This window comes from Colias eurytheme, chromosome 2 (genome assembly GCF_061535395.1).
Source record: "Colias eurytheme isolate Ceu_HAF_F1 chromosome 2, ilColEury1 Martin Lab GWU primary, whole genome shotgun sequence".
NCBI lineage: Eukaryota > Metazoa > Arthropoda > Insecta > Lepidoptera > Pieridae > Colias > Colias eurytheme.
The window spans coordinates 12422495-12442072 of record NC_142981.1 but is presented as its reverse complement, the minus strand read 5'-3'; the positions used below and the strand labels follow the sequence as shown (position 1 = coordinate 12442072).

General features: G+C 35.3%; 1 protein-coding gene and 1 long non-coding RNA gene across 3 annotated transcripts; one reads left to right on the top strand and one right to left on the bottom strand.

Moving 5' to 3' along the window:
• Positions 1-1067: 1067 nt before the first annotated feature.
• Rab5 (RAS oncogene family member Rab5) lies at positions 1068-19495 on the bottom strand. 2 transcript variants are annotated; one of them, XM_090116527.1, is made up of 5 exons: positions 19296-19495; positions 12239-12486; positions 7494-7566; positions 1962-2178; positions 1068-1208 (listed from the first exon to the last, which is right to left on the bottom strand). In XM_090116527.1, exons 2-5 carry the CDS (start codon positions 12481-12483, stop codon positions 1105-1107), a joined length of 639 nt encoding a protein of 212 aa, XP_089972653.1. In that variant the 5' UTR covers positions 12484-12486; positions 19296-19495; the 3' UTR covers positions 1068-1104. The 2 variants fall into 2 exon arrangements, with proteins under 2 accessions (XP_089972653.1, XP_089972658.1); XM_090116532.1 differs by lacking the exon at positions 19296-19495 and adding an exon at positions 18762-19110.
• Positions 13473-14501, top strand: LOC149910751 (uncharacterized). Its single transcript, XR_016457382.1, has 3 exons — positions 13473-14054; positions 14181-14242; positions 14317-14501. It is a non-coding gene; the product is annotated as an uncharacterized LOC149910751 (long non-coding RNA).
• Positions 19496-19578: the final 83 nt, after the last annotated feature.

Here is a 19578-nt window from a genome sequence, read left to right as displayed (position 1 = left end):
TTTAAACATTACGATGATCATTATTGTCGAGTATAGTGTGTATGTGTCTAAGTATATACTTAGTTATAGTATACACTATACATAGTCACATAGTGTAGATTGCAGTGTTGTGTATGTGAGTGTGCGTAGTGTGTAAGGTTTGTAGGTTAGGTTGTGGCATTATTAACCGTGTAGTTTCGTATATTTGTTGCATGTTGTGACTTGTGGAATAATCATGTCTGTGTGTGTATGGTGCGAAGCTGTTTTCTAGTGTAGCGTGTTGCATAGCGTACCAACAGTGTTGTGTGTCGTATGTTTATTGTGTAAGTGCATGTGCTGGTGTGTATGGTGTCAGATGGCGCTGTTCGGGTGTTAAAGCCCACAGCATGGCTGAGTCTGTACCGATTGCCTTATTTATGTAATTTTTTCAGCTAAGTTAGACTTAAGATTTTTGGTTGGCAATAAAGCTTGTTTTCCTTCTTTCTTTCTATGTCGTGTCGTATCGTATCATATAATATCGTGTCGTGTCGTGTCGTGTCGCTGTGGTGCCGGCTATCGTGTCGTGTGGTGTCGTACCGGCGGGTATCACTTGCAGCAGGTGGAGGCGCGCGGCGTGTCCCCGTCGGCGAGGCGCCGCGCGCCGCCCGCCGCCCCGCCCGCACCGCTCTCGCTCTTTGGTAACTTGTTCGCTGCAACACACTGTATACGTACCGGCGGGTATCACTTGCAGCAGGTGGAGGCGCGCGGCGTGTCCCCGTCGGCGAGGCGCCGCGCGCCGCCCGCCGCCCCGCCCGCACCGCTCTCGCTCTTTGGTAACTTGTTCGCTGCAACACACTGTATACGTACCGGCGGGTATCACTTGCAGCAGGTGGAGGCGCGCGGCGTGTCCCCGTCGGCGAGGCGCCGCGCGCCGCCCGCCGCCCCGCCCGCACCGCTCTCGCTCTTTGGTAACTTGTTCGCTGCAACACACTGTATACGTACCGGCGGGTATCACTTGCAGCAGGTGGAGGCGCGCGGCGTGTCCCCGTCGGCGAGGCGCCGCGCGCCGCCCGCCGCCCCGCCCGCACCGCTCTCGCTCTTTGGTAACTTGTTCGCTGCAACACACTGTATACGTACCGGCGGGTATCACTTGCAGCAGGTGGAGGCGCGCGGCGTGTCCCCGTCGGCGAGGCGCCGCGCGCCGCCCGCCGCCCCGCCCGCACCGCTCTCGCTCTTTGGTAACTTGTTCGCTGCAATCACAACGATATATAAATTATTCATTTACTCTTTAATATGTACAACTAAACAAACTTAATAGATACTAAAAAGACGGGTTGCACTCCGGGAGTGCCGGCAGAAGTGAAAACTTGATTGATTGTTTGATATTTTGGAATGGTATCCGTCTTACGCTTTTTCGATCAGGTCACGTGTCCTGACGCGTTTCGTCCTGTTTAAGATTTTATACCCAACGCCGCTAAAGAAGTTTTCACTTCAAAAATTGGTTGTCTGTAAAGTCGGTATACTGACGATAGTTGAACGTGACAACGTCCGATTGTGCTACTTTGTCGCTCGTTCCGCGCTCTCGCTTGCACTTCAAGCCTATACATGGAACGTCTCAGAGCGAGGTAACGCCGTATGAGTCATGTTTTTTCATGCGTGCAGCCGAAACACGCACATAAAACAACACATACATAAATCAATCTTTATTATTTGAAAAAATGATTAATTTCTTGCAGTGTTTTTGTATGAAATAGCTTAGCCATCACTTGACAAAATATTATTCCATCTAAAAACTGAAAAAGTCCAGCCATCATAAAAGTCTGGTCACTAAGGCTTTCGTAATTTTTGTCTGCGGACCCCAGGTTGGGAAACGCTGCCCTAGAATCGTTGGAACGAAGACTTCACTCATCAGCTTGAAAAGAAAAGTACATAAACTCCATTATAACACATTAGTTCACGTGTCAAATTAACCCTCATAGAAGACATAATTGACGTGCACTCACCGATAGCTAAAAAGATGTCGTTCACGTTCATGGCGGTCTTGGCGCTCGTCTCCATGAAGAGCAGCCCGTTCTCGTCCGCGTAGGCCTGCGCCTCGTCGAACTCGACCATCCGCTTGGCGGCGAGGTCGTTCTTGTTGCCCGCGAGCGCGATCACGATCGACGGCGACGCCTGCCGCTGCAGCTCCTTCACCCAGTTCTTGGCGCGACCGAATGTGTCCTGCAATTTCATAAAGAATATATAAATAAAAATGAAGTAAAATAATCTTTGTGTTGATCAGGACACATTGTAATAAAAATTCAGAAGACATATTATGAAAAGTGTTAAAACTGAATGTAATAAGGCTACGAAATCTTAGTGAAATGTCTTTTTTTTGGTCAAAATTGGTTGGTGGGAATGTGTTCTAAAAAAGTGTGAAAGTGGTTGTTAATATATTTTGTTGTGATGATAAATTGTTCTAGGAAATAGTACCTTAAATATCAAAAGACTTCTCCTACTTTCAAAAGTCACCGTAACAATCATAGACTGGGCAACAATCTCGCTCGAGGCACAAAATGTATCTGAGATATATTCTTATAACGTTAAAATAAATGCAGTAACCAACAACATCATTATATTAAAAATCTAGATATGTTCACTAAACTATTGTTCAACAATAGAAGCAATGTTCTCTTTATTAATTATCACCTTCATTTACATTATCAACGTGATTTACAAAAATAAAACATAATTAAACGTCTTTACCCTTTTTATTATTATCTTTCGGTCGTTTATTGCGCAGATGACTAAATAATCATCGTAGAAGCAGACGATGCAAATGTTTACAGTATCTAAATAGGGCTTTGCCCTTACAAAGAATGTTGGCCAGTCAATGAATGTGGATAGATAACGTTATCGCCGCTGGTCTGGCGAAGCGTCTGAGTTTAGAATTGCATTTCCCTATAAATAGGAAGTTCATTCTGAATTCATAGCAACGTAAAATGTAATTTTCGACCTTGTTTGTCGTCTTTGAAGCATTACAAATAAAAGTTGCAGAAAAATTTCAACGATTTTAATATCTAATTGTTTTTTCTTACGAGCGTCACAATTACAACTAACTCAACTGAGTGCTTATTAATTAAAATTAATTATATCTAATAATTATCGGTCACCAGATTTATTTAAATTAAACATTTGTATGGCTAATTAATCTTTAAACTTTATTCTACTCGTAACAGTGTCTACAATAAACGAATCAAGTACGTCTTTTACGCGAGATGTTTAGAGCATCAGCCATAAAAGTGTACACTGATGTATCGCAGATCTTGTACCGAGACGAAGCCGTTAAACTAATCGCTTGATTAAAAGACTCAATTATCCTTGGAGAATGTCGAACATATACAAGAGACTCGGTTGTGGTGTAAATGGCGTGAATATAGGATAAAACCTATCAACTTTTATATTTAAAACTATATGGGTCTGCAATCTTGTGGTCTTTTGGAAACATACAGATAACTTATTTGCCTAACTACTTTACAAACATTTTAGAGAAGCTTGTAACTAGATGAATGATAAATAACGCTCTATGACAGTATGAACGTGGTTGGATTATTAATCGAACAGATTACAGACGATAAACAATTACGATAAATAGCCAATACCTCCGCTTTACTTGGGACCAACCCCACTTGGCATTGACGGCTACAACTTGGCAAACCATCAGGCTGACGTAAACACTCGTATGATCGATATTCGGTTTGCTTCTCTAATATCGCCTTGAACTCGAAGACTTATGCGTGCAATGCGATTGTCGGCACACGCACGCACCGATTATAACACATGTTTTACTGCGATTTACATAATACAATATAAATAACTGGAAAACGCAATCCGCTAATGAAATGTTGATTGATCTGGCTGGTACGGGCAGAGAATCTTGTGCAGCGTAAGGCTACCCATTCACATGCAGACTGCAGTCACAACACGAGGTCGTAATAAGCAAGCGATGCATGCGTTTATGAAATCTTAAGGACACTGACAAATTTTGTCTTGCTTAATGCATTTATTATTTTAAGATTTTTTTATATCCCTTTTTTTAGGAAATGATGAAAGAAATGACATTATGTTACTTTTTCAATGATAACTTAGATACACGTGGTATATCACTAATAAGCGAATACACACGGACAATATAATTAGATTGGTTATCAAAGATACGCCCGCTACACGTGATTGCTTATCACGTAGCATTAATTAGTTTATTCTTTCTGTATCTTAGTCACTTTGTGTCTAATTTATTATTGTTAAAAGTTGAATACAATTGTCCACATTTAATAATTTTACTATCTCATCCTATACACAAAAAATCATAAAATTCCAATAGTATTTTATTATGACGCTCGCGCCACGGTGTCGAATATTCGGGTTTCACGGTCGCGATGTAAGCAGCTGCTTGAGAATGCGCAAGGAAACAATCATCTTGTATTTATTATTAAGTCATGAATTATCTAAAATATAAGACCAAGAGCAACTTCTGAAGATCATACACGTTTTGTTCAACGAAAGTGCCTTCAAAAACTTAGCACCATCCATCAAGGTGGTTCAAATATGGCCGCTAATGAAGACGTCAATCGCGAGTATATGAAACACAATGATCTTCGGCCGTGACCGAGTAAAGACGCGTGACATGTGTATTCTTGTCCAATAAGTTTATCATTTACCGGGATGTTACCTTGCTTAACTTTTCGTAATATCTCCCTATTTGCGGCCAATAAAGACCAAGAGACAGGCAATCAATTCTTAAAATACTTAACATGACACACTCATACTTTTGAAAAGGACACTATAGGACACTCAAAAAAGAGATTAAACTTGTAAAATACATTTAGAAGTATGTAAATACGAAAAACTATTGCCTTTAAGACAGTTTTAATTATAACGTAAAGTAAAACAATATGCAAGTTTCAACATCCAATCAATCGCTAATTTTACACAAATCATTATTGATGAATTTCTCTATTTCCTTGTTCAGATTTACGTGATGTTCTTTGATTTAAGTATTTCAAAGTTTCATTCTGGTGTACGACAATTCCCTAATCTTTTGTAAAGAATCCTACACTCCCCATAACGGGACAAGTGGCGTCAAAACAACAATACCTGCAACTTCTTATCAACAAACAAAGACTCAACCATAAAACCATCTTATATTTCACACAATTGGCAAATCAGCTTATCACTTAGCGAATAGCCTTGCTTTGTGTCGCTGTAACGTGCCGCTCATATTGTGAGATCAAAAAGTGGTCTTGAGTTCGTGTCTCTGTGCGGCCAAAGTGCAGGGAACTATTATAGAGCGGTATATTGCATTTATTTATTTTGTGGGAAAGTAGGTGATCAGCGTTCTGTGGCCAAAAAAGTATTCAGTCTATCAGACGATAAACTTTGATTTTTGTTATTAGAGACATGAGACATTTGTTCGACCACTAAATTTAGGTCTGGCCAATCGAGACTTTTTCAAAAGTTTACACATATTTTACAAACACTAAATAATTAACATAAAGAATTTTAAACTAATTCACTTTTACGTAGAGCCTTGACATTTAAGTTATTAATTAGCTACATACCAATTTATTTATTTAACCTTAAATTACCTACGCTTCTAAACCTAGTAATGCTAAAAGAAGACTGCAAACACTAGCTTTCGTGTTTCACATCGATAAAATGCCGGCTGGGACTCAGAACTCATACAATAATTACGTAGAAAATGCGAAAACAATTCTAGCTTCGATCGATAGTATACAGCTACTAACACTAACCCATGTGTTAGAAATATCAACAAAATTTTGTAATTTTGTCAAAATTCGAAGTATTCGGTCATAAGTTTATCTTTCTTTCTTTTTCTAACCATTAACGGGAAAGGGAATTATTTTAGCCGTGAAAAACAACGACTACAATTATTTGTACAAATATAATATTTAAACATGCTCACAAAATGCTACATTAGAACATACTGATACCTAACCAAAATTCGTACTATACATAAAGTGAACTTCTATAAACGCCGAAGTCTTAGTAACTTTTAGTGGATTATTTTAATTAACAAAGAATTTGGTTAATATTTAGGCTAATCTCTAATTTCCTATCACTACATTACCTATGCGTCACTTAATTATTATAATTTATAATCGAACAAAATTCATAGAGAAAATATAGTTTCAACGCCTGCGCACTTCTATTCTTTGCTACGTAGGTAAGTAATTAAAACGTATGTATAAATTAGTTTTAACATAATAATACGAAATTATTTAATAATCACCGTACCATTTAAAAATCAAATATTGTGCGGCGGATAGAAATTCTTATCTTAGAATCGGACGGAACTAAATATAATAAAATACAATTCGTATTGTTTTACATATGATTCATGAAGCCAACGTTCATTTCATAGCTTCCGATTTAAAGAAAACATTAAATAGCATGGTTATACTGCTACTCTGTCTGTCTAGTCGTTTTTACCATTACACAATTTCTATTAACAAAAATAAAAACAGGAACCCCTTTAAAATTGCACTGTTTATATTACTAAACGATATTTCTATGACTGACGTCTGACTCTGTGACTATTTTATACTATTACCTACTAGATATTTTCTATTCATGTTTGCGATTAACTGTTTCTCAGAAAAAAAATCTCATGGTACAATATTGCACAATGTTTTTTTAAGCACTTTAAAATGTTATCATTATTTGGATGAATATTAGAATTCAGAGAACGAAAGATAAGGATTTTAGAATTTGTCTTGGATCTCCAGTACTCGAGAAAGAGCTTTCTATAAGAAGTCTTTAGGTCTTTATCATAAAGTACCACTTAGAGTGATTAACTTTCTTGATCTTCCGGTTTCGAGACGTAATTAATAAACAGGTTAATCTCCCCGTTACACCTCATCAGTTATAAAGATTACAACTATGTAGTTGGAGTCATTTCGATTCCTGTTTCGATCAAGATGACATTCCTAAAGTTCTCATCATTGATGCTGCTCGATCGAAGTTCTCGACGTAGGTTAAAAATTATAAATTTAAAAACTCTAAATAAATCCAAAATGTTAACGTTACAGGATTACGCTAGTAACGAAAACAAACAAATTGGGAAATTTGGAAGTCCCCATGATAGCTAAGTATACTGACGTGACAACGTCTTATAATTCGATCGAGCCGGTTGCACGCACGAAAAAACATGACTCATGCGGCGTTACCTCGCTCTGAGGCGTTCCAAGTAAGGCTTGAAGTACAAGCGAGAGCGCGGAACGAGCGACAAAGAAGCACAATCGGACGTTGTCACGTCCAACTATCGTCAGTAAACCGACTTTAAAGACAACCAATTTTTTTTTTTTACTGAAAAAAGATTAACATCAACTCCACAAAAAACCCTATAGAACAGAAATGAATCAACAACGTCAACAAACATACACACAGTAAACATACAAACCCGATGTTTGCACCGGCGATTAAAACTAAGCATTCAAAGAGATTGTTTATAAAAAAAATAATCAAATAATTACCTGATTAGTTATGTCGTACACTACAATGGCCGCCTGCGCACCTCTGTAGTACATCGGCGCTAGACTGTGGTACCTGCGCAATAAAAGATAACAATTTAATATATTGGAAAATTCTAGATTGGTGAATCGTAAGTTTGTTTTATATTGCCAGTTTATGGTTAGAGAAGTTGTGATTATAGTAAGACTTTAATATAATATGAATTTAAGGACTGCACCATATTATTTAGCCATAGTATCTAAACAGACAATAGCCGCACTTTCTGAATATTTTTAACTAGCTGTGCCCCGCGGTTTCACCCGCATTGCTCCGCTCCTGTTGGTCTTAGCGTGATGATATATAGCCTATAGCCTTCCTCGATAAATGGGCTTTCTAACACCGAAAGAATTTTTCAAATCGGACCAGTAGTTCCTGAGATTAGCGCGTTCAAACAAACAAACAAACTCTTCAGCTTTATAATTTTTAATAATAATAAGACTTCAAGAAGATGTTAGCTTTAAATTTTGCAAAATTGTAAACACTATATTTCTCAATGTGTTATGGCGTCTTTGAAACAACTTCATACTAGCATACTTTTTCAAACATATTTCAGTTGCAATAATTTAACTTTACATCCCTGTTAATATATTATGTTTCCTTTGTAACATCTATACTTAATATTATAAAGCTGAAGAGATCGTTTGTTTGTTTGAACGCGCTTATCTCGGGAACTACTGGTCCGATTTGAAAAATTCTTTAGGTGTTAGATAGCCCATTTATCGAGGAAGGTTATAGGCTATACATTATCACGCTACGACCAACAGGGGTGGAGCCACGGGGGTGATACCGCGCGGAGCAGCTAGTTAAGAATAATTATTGTACATACAATACAATACTGATGACACCGGTGCTCACAATTACAGCAAATTGTGTTCTTACGTTATGATTAGCATACCACCACAAAAGATTAAACCCACCTACTTCTACCCAGGAATTCCTTTTACTGGTATTTACGAGTATTTAAAATTTTATAACGTTTTTAACCGACTTCATAAGAAGGAGGAGGTTCTCAATTAGGCCGTTTTTTTCTCACTTATAATTATCAGTTCCTTTTTAAAGATAAACGGTTCAATTAATGTTGATTCATTTCATGTTGTGTTGTAAGTTGTTTAAAAGCAAAACATTTCATGTGATTATGCGAAGGATTATGATCATTGAATTTATAAGATTGCGCCCTAAAATTATTGCAAAAATTAAGGCATCTTTTAAATCTTTCTTAAAGATAAGATCAAAAAAGCTACTTTTGTATCAGGGCATCGATCCATGAAGGTTCAATGTATGTATTAAGATTGTAACGAAAAAAACATAAAATATAATGGCGCCGATTATGACTGCTTCGAGAATACTGTTTACATGTGGAAATAACATTATAATAAACAAATGGTTTCAACATTGTTATACACGCTGTGCAAATTTCATTCACCCGCTATTTATAACTAGCACACCCACTCGGCTTCTCTCGTGAATATGTACGTTCAAGAAATAGGTATGTAACATCATAATATGTACTATTAAATTTTTTTGGTTTACCTGTAAGCTGTTAACGTAACAAGGAGAAATTTTCTACGAATCATTAAAATCCTACTATAATATTATAAATGCGAAAGTTTGTTACTCTTTCCCGCAAATACTACTTAACCGATTACAATGAAATTTAGCACACATATAGAGGGTAACTTGAATAAACACATAGGATAGCTTTCATCCCGGAAATCCCACGGGAACGGGAACTATGCGGGTTTTTCTTTGAAAACGCGGGCGAAGCCGCGGGCGGAAAGCTAGTACTAAAATATGAAAGGGTGATTTCAAAGGTTTGAGTGTTTTGTTATTTTCGATTCTTTTAAAAATTTCATGTTTCAAACGCTTTTTATGCGTGTTTATCAACAACAACTTCAATAAACATTCACTCACACAACAATAATTTTTAAAATAAACCAAAATAGATCAAACGAAAACATGGAAAATTTTGTCTGAGCATTTTTTAGTTTAATTTGTAAAACCTGTTTATCTTATAACTATTTATATATGTATCACTCTTTATATCAGCTAATACCATACTAAATATGTAAATTGTGCCATACTATGGTTTTTTTTAACATAAATAAAATGTATACCTACATTATTTAATTATGTAATTACTAATTATATGGTGTAATATGTTGTTTGAATTAATTAATATTTGTTATTTTGTTTTTGTACATATACCTAACATTTTACCTCACTAGTAAGAAAAGTAATTAAAGATTACATACATAGTCCATTGAATAAAAAGTTCTAGAGTGCGTGAGTTAGTAACGTAAGATGTTTCTTCGGAAACATGTCAAGAGTCCCTAGGTAATAAACATACTAAAACCCCGGGCCACTAGGAGGAGCCCCGGAGTGGGGGGAGGGGGGAAATGGGTCCATTTTTTCATTTTTCGCTTAAATCTCAAAAACGGTACATGTTAGAGAAAAACTTTCAAGGAAAAGTTGAAAGGCCATAAAATTATCTACAAGTTGTACCTGAATCATTTTTTCCTATATCCTACCGTTTCTGAGTTATACGCAGTAAAACATGATTTTGGCTCAAACAATTTCCACATCAATCGATCAAAAAATATTTCTTTTTTCCAAAAAACTCAAATGTGCAACTTGTGACCGGTACTGATAGATTGCTCTTAATTAGGTCTATAATTGGTAAAATAAACACATTCCTCCATGGAAGCCTTTAGGAGGAATCGATTGTCAAAATATTATATTAGGGTAGTTTGAGTTACTGAACTTGATCTTTTTATTTTTTTCTTCCAAAAAACTTAAAAGTGCAACTTGTGACCGGTACAGATAGATTGCTCATAATTAGGTCTATCATTGATAAAAATACCAGATTCCACCACGGAGGCGTTTACGGGGAATTGAATTTTATTAGGGTAGTTACGATACTTGAACTTTTTATTTTTTTTCTCAAAAAAAACTCAAAAGTGCAACTTGTGACCGATACTGATAGATTGCTCTTAATTAGGTCTATAATTGGTAAAATAAACACATTCCTCCATGGAAGCCTTTAGGAGGAATCGATTGTCAAAATACTATATTAGAGTAGTTTGAGTTACTGAACTTGATCTTTTTATTTTTTTCTTCCAAAAAACTCAAAAGTGCAACTTGTGACCGGTACTGTTAGATTGCTCTTAATTAGGTCTATAATTGGTAAAATAAACACATTTCTCCATGGAAGCCTTCAGGAGGAATCGATTGTCAAAATACTATATTAGGGTAGTTTGAGTTACTGAACTTGATCTTTTTATTTTTTTCTTCCAAAAAACTCAAAAGTGCAACTTGTGACCGGTACAGATAGATTGCTCATAATTAGGTCTATCATTGATAAAAATACCAGATTCCACCACGGAGGCGTTTACGGGGAATTGAATTTTATTAGGGTAGTTACGATACTTGAACTTTTTATTTTTTTTTCTTCCAAAAAAACTCAAAAGTGCAACTTGTGACCGGTACCGATAGATTGCTCATAATTAGGTCTATCATTGATAAAAAAACCAGATTCCACCATGGAGGCGTTTAGGAGGTATTGAATTTTGTTAGGGTAGTTACGATACATGAACTTTTTAACTAACTACCCTAATAAAATTCAATTACCCGTAAACGCCTCCGTGGTGGAATCTGGTATTTTTATCAATGATAGACCTAATTATGAGCAATCTATCTGTACCGGTCACAAGTTGCACTTTTGAGTTTTTTGGAAGAAAAAAATAAAAAGATCAAGTTCAGTAACTCAAACTGCCCTAATATAATATTTTGACAATCGATTCCTCCTAAAGGCTTCCATGGAGGAATGTGTTTATTTTACCAATTATAGACCTAATTAAGAGCAATCTATCAGTACTGATCACAAGTTGCACATTTGAGCTTTTTGGAAGAAAAAAAATAAAAAGTTCATGTATCGTAACTACCCTGATAAAATTCAATTCCCCGTAAACGCCTCCGTGGTGGAATCTGGTATTTTTAGCAATGATAGACCTAATTATGAGCAATCTATCTGTACCGGTCACAAGTTGCACTTTTGAGTTTTTTGGAAGAAAAAAATAAAAAGATCAAGTTCAGTAACTCAAACTGCCCTAATATAATATTTTGACAATCGATTCCTCCTAAAGGCTTCCATGGAGGAATGTGTTTATTTTACCAATTATAGACCTAATTAAGAGCAATCTATCAGTACTGATCACAAGTTGCACATTTGAGTTTTTTGGAAGAAAGAAATATTTTTTGATCGATTGATGTGGAAATTGTTTGAGCCAAAATCATGTTTTACTGCGTATAACTCAGAAACGGTAGGATATAGGAAAAAATGATTTAGGTACAACTTGTAGATAATTTCATGGCCTTTCAACTTTTCCTTGAAAGTTTTTCTCTAACATGTACCGTTTTTGAGATTTAAGCGAAAAATGAAAAAAATGGACCCATTTCCCCCCTCCCCCCACTCCGGGGCTCCTCCTAGTGGCCCGGGGTTTTAGTATGTTTATTACCTAGGGACTCTTGACATGTTTCCGAAGAAACATCTTACGTTACTAACTCACGCACTCTAGACCCCCCTTGGAGGGACTCATTCAATGGACTAACAACTATCACTATAGATTCATTATTATCGATAAAAACTTGTGTAATTACGTTTTTTAGACCCTTATGAGCCAAAGCTAAATGAATTACGGCGTGTACTAACCTCTCCTGCCCCGCCGTGTCCCAAATCTCGAACTTGACGGTGGTATCGTCGAGGCAGAGCGTCTGCGTGAGGAACGCCGCGCCGATCGTGCTCTCCTGGTACTCGTGGAACTGGCCCTTCACGAAGCGCAGCACCAGCGACGACTTGCCCACCGCCGACTCGCCGAGCAGCACCAGCTTGAACTGGCACACCTTCGTCTGCGGCGCGCCGTTCGGCCGCTGCGCACCGCTCCTGTTTGTTGCCATCGCCTGTGGGGAGAAAAAAAATTTACGTGCGACGTTTCAAATTGGCGCCAATTTTTTTTTTCATTTGGCTACTGCGCACAGCTCAATGCTCAAATGGTCTGCGATGGAGAAGAAAATAGCGTTCGAAATTTGAATTTCACGTTTCGATTGTATCTTATATTGGCGCCGAAAAAATAATTAGGTAAGTAGAAATATTGATTAAATCGAGAATAACGTATTTGAGTATGAAGATAAAAATCTACTCAGATTATGGGAACGAGTACCTAGGTATATCAAGATAACAAATCTAACCAACCAAGTTATGTTAATTTTCTTTTTATACCATAGGTCACATCTAAGTTACTGCGTGATGAAAAAATCAAATCATCCTCATTCAAACAAATTAACGACAATAAAAAACGTAATCGAAGTTAACTCGACAAAGAATAAAAAAGCCTAGAAAAATACATAAAAATGATTAGCAACGGAAACCGAGATGTAGGTGTATTGTTACAGATTAACGCTTCAATCTTGTAATAAATAGGCCATTTAAAAGCATTAATGCGGGTTGACCTTTTTTAAAAAATCTAAATAAACTTTAAACTAGCTTTTCTAGTTATATTATCAAACTTAAATTAGTTATTTCTGTCAGCCTATTACAAATGTTTGCCTGAGCGTTGAACGGATTTGCTTACGCGAGAAAACCTACGGGAGGATAACTAGTTTCACATAATTATTTGCCTAACCAGATCCAGTTTAATTCAATATCACTGAATAATGTACACCTCTTTTGACATCAATCTTTTACCATTAACTACAACACCAAGAAAACCTAATGGAGAAATAGACACTATTTACGATACGAATCCGAATAAAAAGCGTCAAGGTCGCATAGATTCCGTCACAAGGTGAAGGCTCGTATCGAGATGGTTTCACAATCACTAGGATATTTCTCACTTCTCAGCAGTGACGTAAGGCATCGGCCGAGTACGTAACAGCCGTGGGTAGCCGTTCTTAAGGTGATGAATTAATTTTTCTAACATTTACGGCCCTTTTCAAACCTTCGTAATTTTTATATTATTAAAGTTGTCGTGATGAAAATTCTTGACAAGAAAGTTCAATAGTAACACAATACGTCTACCGTTTTAGAAACATGATTCCATGATATTTTCTCGATAGAAAAAAAATACAAAGTTATCATTGTTATTTTTTTTTAATCTCTGGCATCTTCAAAATAACAAACGTAAAGTTACGACTTTTTGGATATTAACTATAAAACATACAACCTATACGTCTACCGTGTTAGAATTTTGAAATATGCGATGGTTTTGAAATAAACAAGAAATACTTGAAATTAGCGCGCGACCAGCCAATATAGCGAGAGCCGCCCTGTACCTTCCTACCCCGATCGCTGCACGAGTCATTCCCGCTACGGCTGTCACACGGGGAACTTGTGTCGCTCGCGCAATCGTAAAAAAGGGTGACAACACGATAAGACAAAATGAGACAAATGGGGACAATAAAGAAAATAAGAAGAAGAAACATAAAGGTTGGAGGAAAAAGAATGCTTACAATTGGAACAAATTAATGAAGTAAGTTGGTTTTATTTTAAATTTGATGATAATTGTATTATAGACGATGTTTGATATGTACCCCTGTTTTAAGTACATAACGAATGTATAAGATTTTTTCATTTATAGCATAAATAATCTGTTCAGAAATTCGGAATCCAGAAGGAAAATAAACCCACTGATTGTTCACAATGTGAATCCACTCCTTCGTAAGTACCTTTATTCAGTCAAAAATGTATGTTATCAAAGCTCTACTGGTTTTATCGCATGATTCCATTTTTAGCAAAAAGCAACAAAGTGCAAAGAAATAAAAAATCATGGTGAACTTAGTGGAAGTATGGCGGACATAATATGGAACAGGAGCTCATTGGAGTAGTATTATATTTAAAAAAAATACGAAATAATTTCAAGAATTACATTTCTTAGAAGGTGGTAGATAAGTATGTTGTATAAAGAATTTGATGTTGATATTTATTTCATTTATACTTACTACACCTGTGCGGGAAATTGCTTAGTAATAAAACAGGTTTATATTCATATTTACATAGTAATGTGAGTTTTCATTTCGAAAAATTTTGTGTAAGTATATTAAATTGAGTTCCTGGGTGATCTGAAAACACAATTGGGCCCGGAAGATGGCGCTGCAGTCACTCCTCCTAATGACATGAACCGATTTGGATGAATATTTGTGTGCACATTTCATTTTTGTGGGATGATTGGTTGATTCGCTTTCACATTAGATAATATTATGTATTTTTGTTGTTAGAAAGTAAACTTAATTTAATGTTTATAATACATTATTATTGGTATAAATAAGCCAGTGTTCGTCTCACATTGCTGTACCTGCCTACCTACCCTACCAGGGCCTAACTTTGTTCTGGCTATTTTATTTTGATTATTTGTAATGAATAATTACAATTATAATAGAGTGCAAAAAATAAATACATGCGTCAATATATTTTGTGTTTTTTTTTTTTAATTTTTTTATTTAGAAAAATATCATTCCGACCGCGGCTTTGCCCGCGTGGAATTAGATTATATATCGTGAATCCTGTCTTATCCCACAGAAGTGTTCAGTTCGGATAAAATGTATCCTATGTGTAAATCCAGGCAATTAGCTATATTTTATCAAAATTGGTAATGTAGTCTTGACGTGATTAAGTAACAACTAACAAAAAAATATACAAATTAACATCCAAAGTTTCGCATCAGTTTTACTGTATTAGTGATATCTTCCACTCTTGACTTTGACTGAGAAGAATTAGGGTTTATAACTTCTTTCAGAAATATTACCTTTCATTTCTGGGCATGACGTAATATCTACGTCAGCATCAAATTCTATCTAAATCCATTCAGTAGTCCGCGTTATTGAGTACCATTTCATTTTTTCAGAGTAACAATATTTTTTGTTATTTTAAAGATTATTTATAACCTGTATTATTTTGTAATAAAGTAAACATTACGAAATAATAATAATTATTAATAATGTCTAAGTAGTTGTTAAAAAGAAGATTATTTGTTTATAAGCAAGAAAATAAAACCAATAAATCAACAATTAAATATATGTATAAGAATATTATAACTGTATGGCGACTCCATACATGTTTGTCCCGAGTCGGCCAGCGGCAGCGCGGCGAGTTTGCAAGAATGACTTCGCGCACACCCGCGTTCGCGATAGCGAGCTATTAGACTCCGCCCGCCAAGCAGTAGATTTTTTTTTGTGTATCGTCTTAATAAATTTTATTGGATTAGCCGCTTACGGAGAGACGACGACGCTAGTGTACTTATAAGTAGGCAATGTGGCATCGAAAGATGCACGAACCGGTGCTCATTGAAAGACAATTTCACCAGCAATTCCTTCTATTGAAAATCTTCCCTACTTTCAAACATTTTTTTTTGGGTAATAGAATAATATTGCTGGTCTATCCCATATTTTATTCCACCTTGCTTATAAATAGCCTGAAGGCTAGTCACGAAATTTTAAGTGACGAAAATAAGGTATGGAAACTTATATCGGGAATGGGTTTCGCGTGATATCGTGGAGTGCACGCGAGTAAAATTATTTACTAGATACATGTAGTTAATATAATATATAAATTTCAGTAATTAGTAGATAAGTGTTATTTATATGTACTCATCTAAATAAATTATGAAACGTAAAATTTCGGGAATTTTCATTTTGTAGGTTCAAATATTATCCATCAACATATATTAAATTTAAAACATAATAAAGTGGTCCTAAAAACAAGGTAACATGCTTAATACCTTGCCCCAGTGAAATAAAATTTAATCATACTATAATTCTATGCTAGCAGAAACAACAAAGACATTCAATGATAAAGCGTGAGTAATCTCTGTCTCAAGTATAAATATGATAAATTGTATTATGATAGCTCATGTAAACACAATTATAATATGTATAGTGTATATATACAGGGTGCCCCACTGTTGGTATACTAAGCTCAAAGGAGATTATAGTTTTGCATACGCTGAGTACGTAAAAAATATGTACTTGAAAATTCCAGACGCATTTTTTTTTCAAATAGATGAATTCTTAAAACTCTATGTGTATACCCATAACAAGCAACCCGCCCATTTTTGCCACTAGCACGTGAGCTATCGTTTAAGATTATGTTTTCATAGACAAAATGCTCACATTAGAGAAGCGGTATATGACGCCTGCGCGAAGCTAGAGAAGAAAACATGGATTTTCAGGAAAAAATTATCAAAATTTTTAACGTAATTTTGTTGTTTATGTATTTTTTACGTGATCAGTGTATGCAAAACTACAAGTTCCTTCGCGCTTAGTATACCAATAGTGGGGCACCCTGTATATGCAAATTCTTTACATCTAAAAATTATTATCAAGTATCAAAGTATCTATCAACTATTTCAGTCTAACAATTGATTTGTATTAAATATTATAACATAGAAGAAACTAAAACCATCCAGTAAATGTAATAAAAGTCCATACAAACTATGTTTAAAATTTAAATGAATGAAATCTGTGGCTATTTATGGTATGTCAACAAATATAATTAAGAAAATTTTGTAATAGACAGAAACCTGATTTTAATAGACATGGTGATTAAAAATAACTTAGTCAACTTTTACTTTGAAATAACAATTATGTACCCGCATAATGTAGATAACAAACCTGTCCCTATAAAAGTAAATTTCTCTTGAAAATCAATTACCTGACAAAAGTATGGTTAAGGTGTTAGCATATTAATCTTCTAAAGTTCTATAACATTTTAAATTGATTGGAGAATATTGATACCTACTAAGTGAAAAATATCTTGCTTTATAAGAGCAAATTTTGGTGACCTCACTATGAAAATTTGACATTTTTATTTGACCTACACCTTTATTTATTACTAGCTGCTCCGCGCGGTTTCACCCCCGTGGCTCCACCCCTGTTGGTCGTAGCGTGATGATATATAGCCTATAACCTTCCTCGATAAATGGGCTATCTAACACCGAAAGAATTTTTCAAATCGGCCCAGTAGTTCCCGAGATTAGCGCGTTCAAACAAACAAACAAACCCTTCAGCTTTATAATATTAGTATAGATTTATACTTATACACTAGTTAGTTCTATTTCATATTAGTACATACAAAAGATAAGTTCATAATATGGCTAACTTAGCTATGTATATGATTTTTAAAATATATAGATATTTAAAAAGTAAATACTTGTTTCTTTACAATAGATACATATTAGTATTTGCAGTTTTCTATTGTAACATATTTATTTTTAGCTTCATAGAACCATACGCATCCACACATAAACCAATTAGAAAACTAACTATACGCAAGGTGATAATAATTACATTTTAAAACACATTTTTCTGAACATAAAATGATGTAAATGTTAAATTTCTCATATTGTTGTTAAGTATTTGTAAATAATAAATTATTCATGAATGCTTTAAATTCATCTTATTCAATAGAGCTTTCATTTCACTATCATCTGCATTCATGTGTAGCATTGTGAATCAATAGCAGAATAATTAAAATGCTTATATTTATAATTGTAATGTAATAACACTATCTTGTTATTTTTAATAGAACCAAGAGAAATGTTAATCTTACTACCACTTTATCAATACTAATATTATAAAGTTGAAGAGTATGTTTGTTTGAACGCGATAATATCGGGAACTACCGGTCCAATTTGAAATATTCATTATGCGGGTAAAACTGCGGAACACAGCTAGTAAAAAATATATGTAGACATTGAATAGCTGTTACTTATATTTATATTTCATTAATCTTGTGCTTGTTTCACAAAATATGTACATAATATGTGGAAATGTTATAAATAAATACACATAAAATGATACTATTCTTAAGAATTTAGTGTAATTATAATCAAATTAAAAATATCAGTTGATGTTGAAACAAGTTCTCAGGTAGTTTTAAACTAATGAAATAAGAAAGATTATTGCTGGGAAACATTGCATCTTATTTATTTTACTCTTTAAAAGTTTTGAGTTTGTTCATTGCATTATGGTTGCTAATACAACAGATAATAAAGGTAGATTACAATTTTTGTTTATATGAGTCACCACAGCATTGTTTCAAGTAATAATTATAAATTTCCAACGAAATTATCACGCGACATTTTAAATTCAAGGTTGTTTGAAATCATATCAGCCAGACAACTAGCGAGATCAAATTATCGTTCGAATATTAATGGCTCGATTAATTACGATTTTTTACTCACCAGCCAACAACGACACAAAAACACAATTTGACACCATTGACAGTCACTATATCCTTGAATCCTTAATGACGAGTGAAAATACAACGCAAACACATTTCAGACGTCGGTACAAAACAAATGTAATAAAGAAAATAGCGAAACGGTAAACAGGCCCGCTTATCTTTGCGTACGTATCACTGCGATCACAAAGAACACTTAACAATGACACTATCAGTAATTATTTAATGTGGTTATGGGGACACGACTTGATTTTTTAAAGATTACTCGTATCGTCTTGTCGAAAATGCGTCTGCTGATGATGACTAACCGATTCAGACCGTATCAATTCATTTCCTCGACTGATCGGTCAGTGAATCGCCCCCTAGTCAGCTGGAGTTCACAGAATCACTCGTTAAACTTAATAAAACCACCGCTCATTCAGAACAAGTACTGTAAGCGCTTACACGATATCTTGTCTACAAGAACTAGTTTCTATTCGACATTTATTCGATAAAATTACGCATTTACTAGATTATAAGGATATGAAAGACGTACCCTCCCTGTTATTAAATCGCCGTAATACACTTTTTGTTGGGCGACAAATCCTCACAAGGTCGCCGTGGTTCCGATAATTTCATTAATTACACTCTTATAGGAATTTAATCATTAATTGAAACGCTAAACTAAAAAATCTAGCACAGAAATGCAAAATGACCACGAACAAACATGGAAGCGAGAGAGCGAGCAAGAAGACAATTAGAAAAATATAAAATGTTGTTTATGGTAAAGAAAGTGTTGTCTACTCTCTTTGAAATATGAAAATTGAAATGATTTTTTA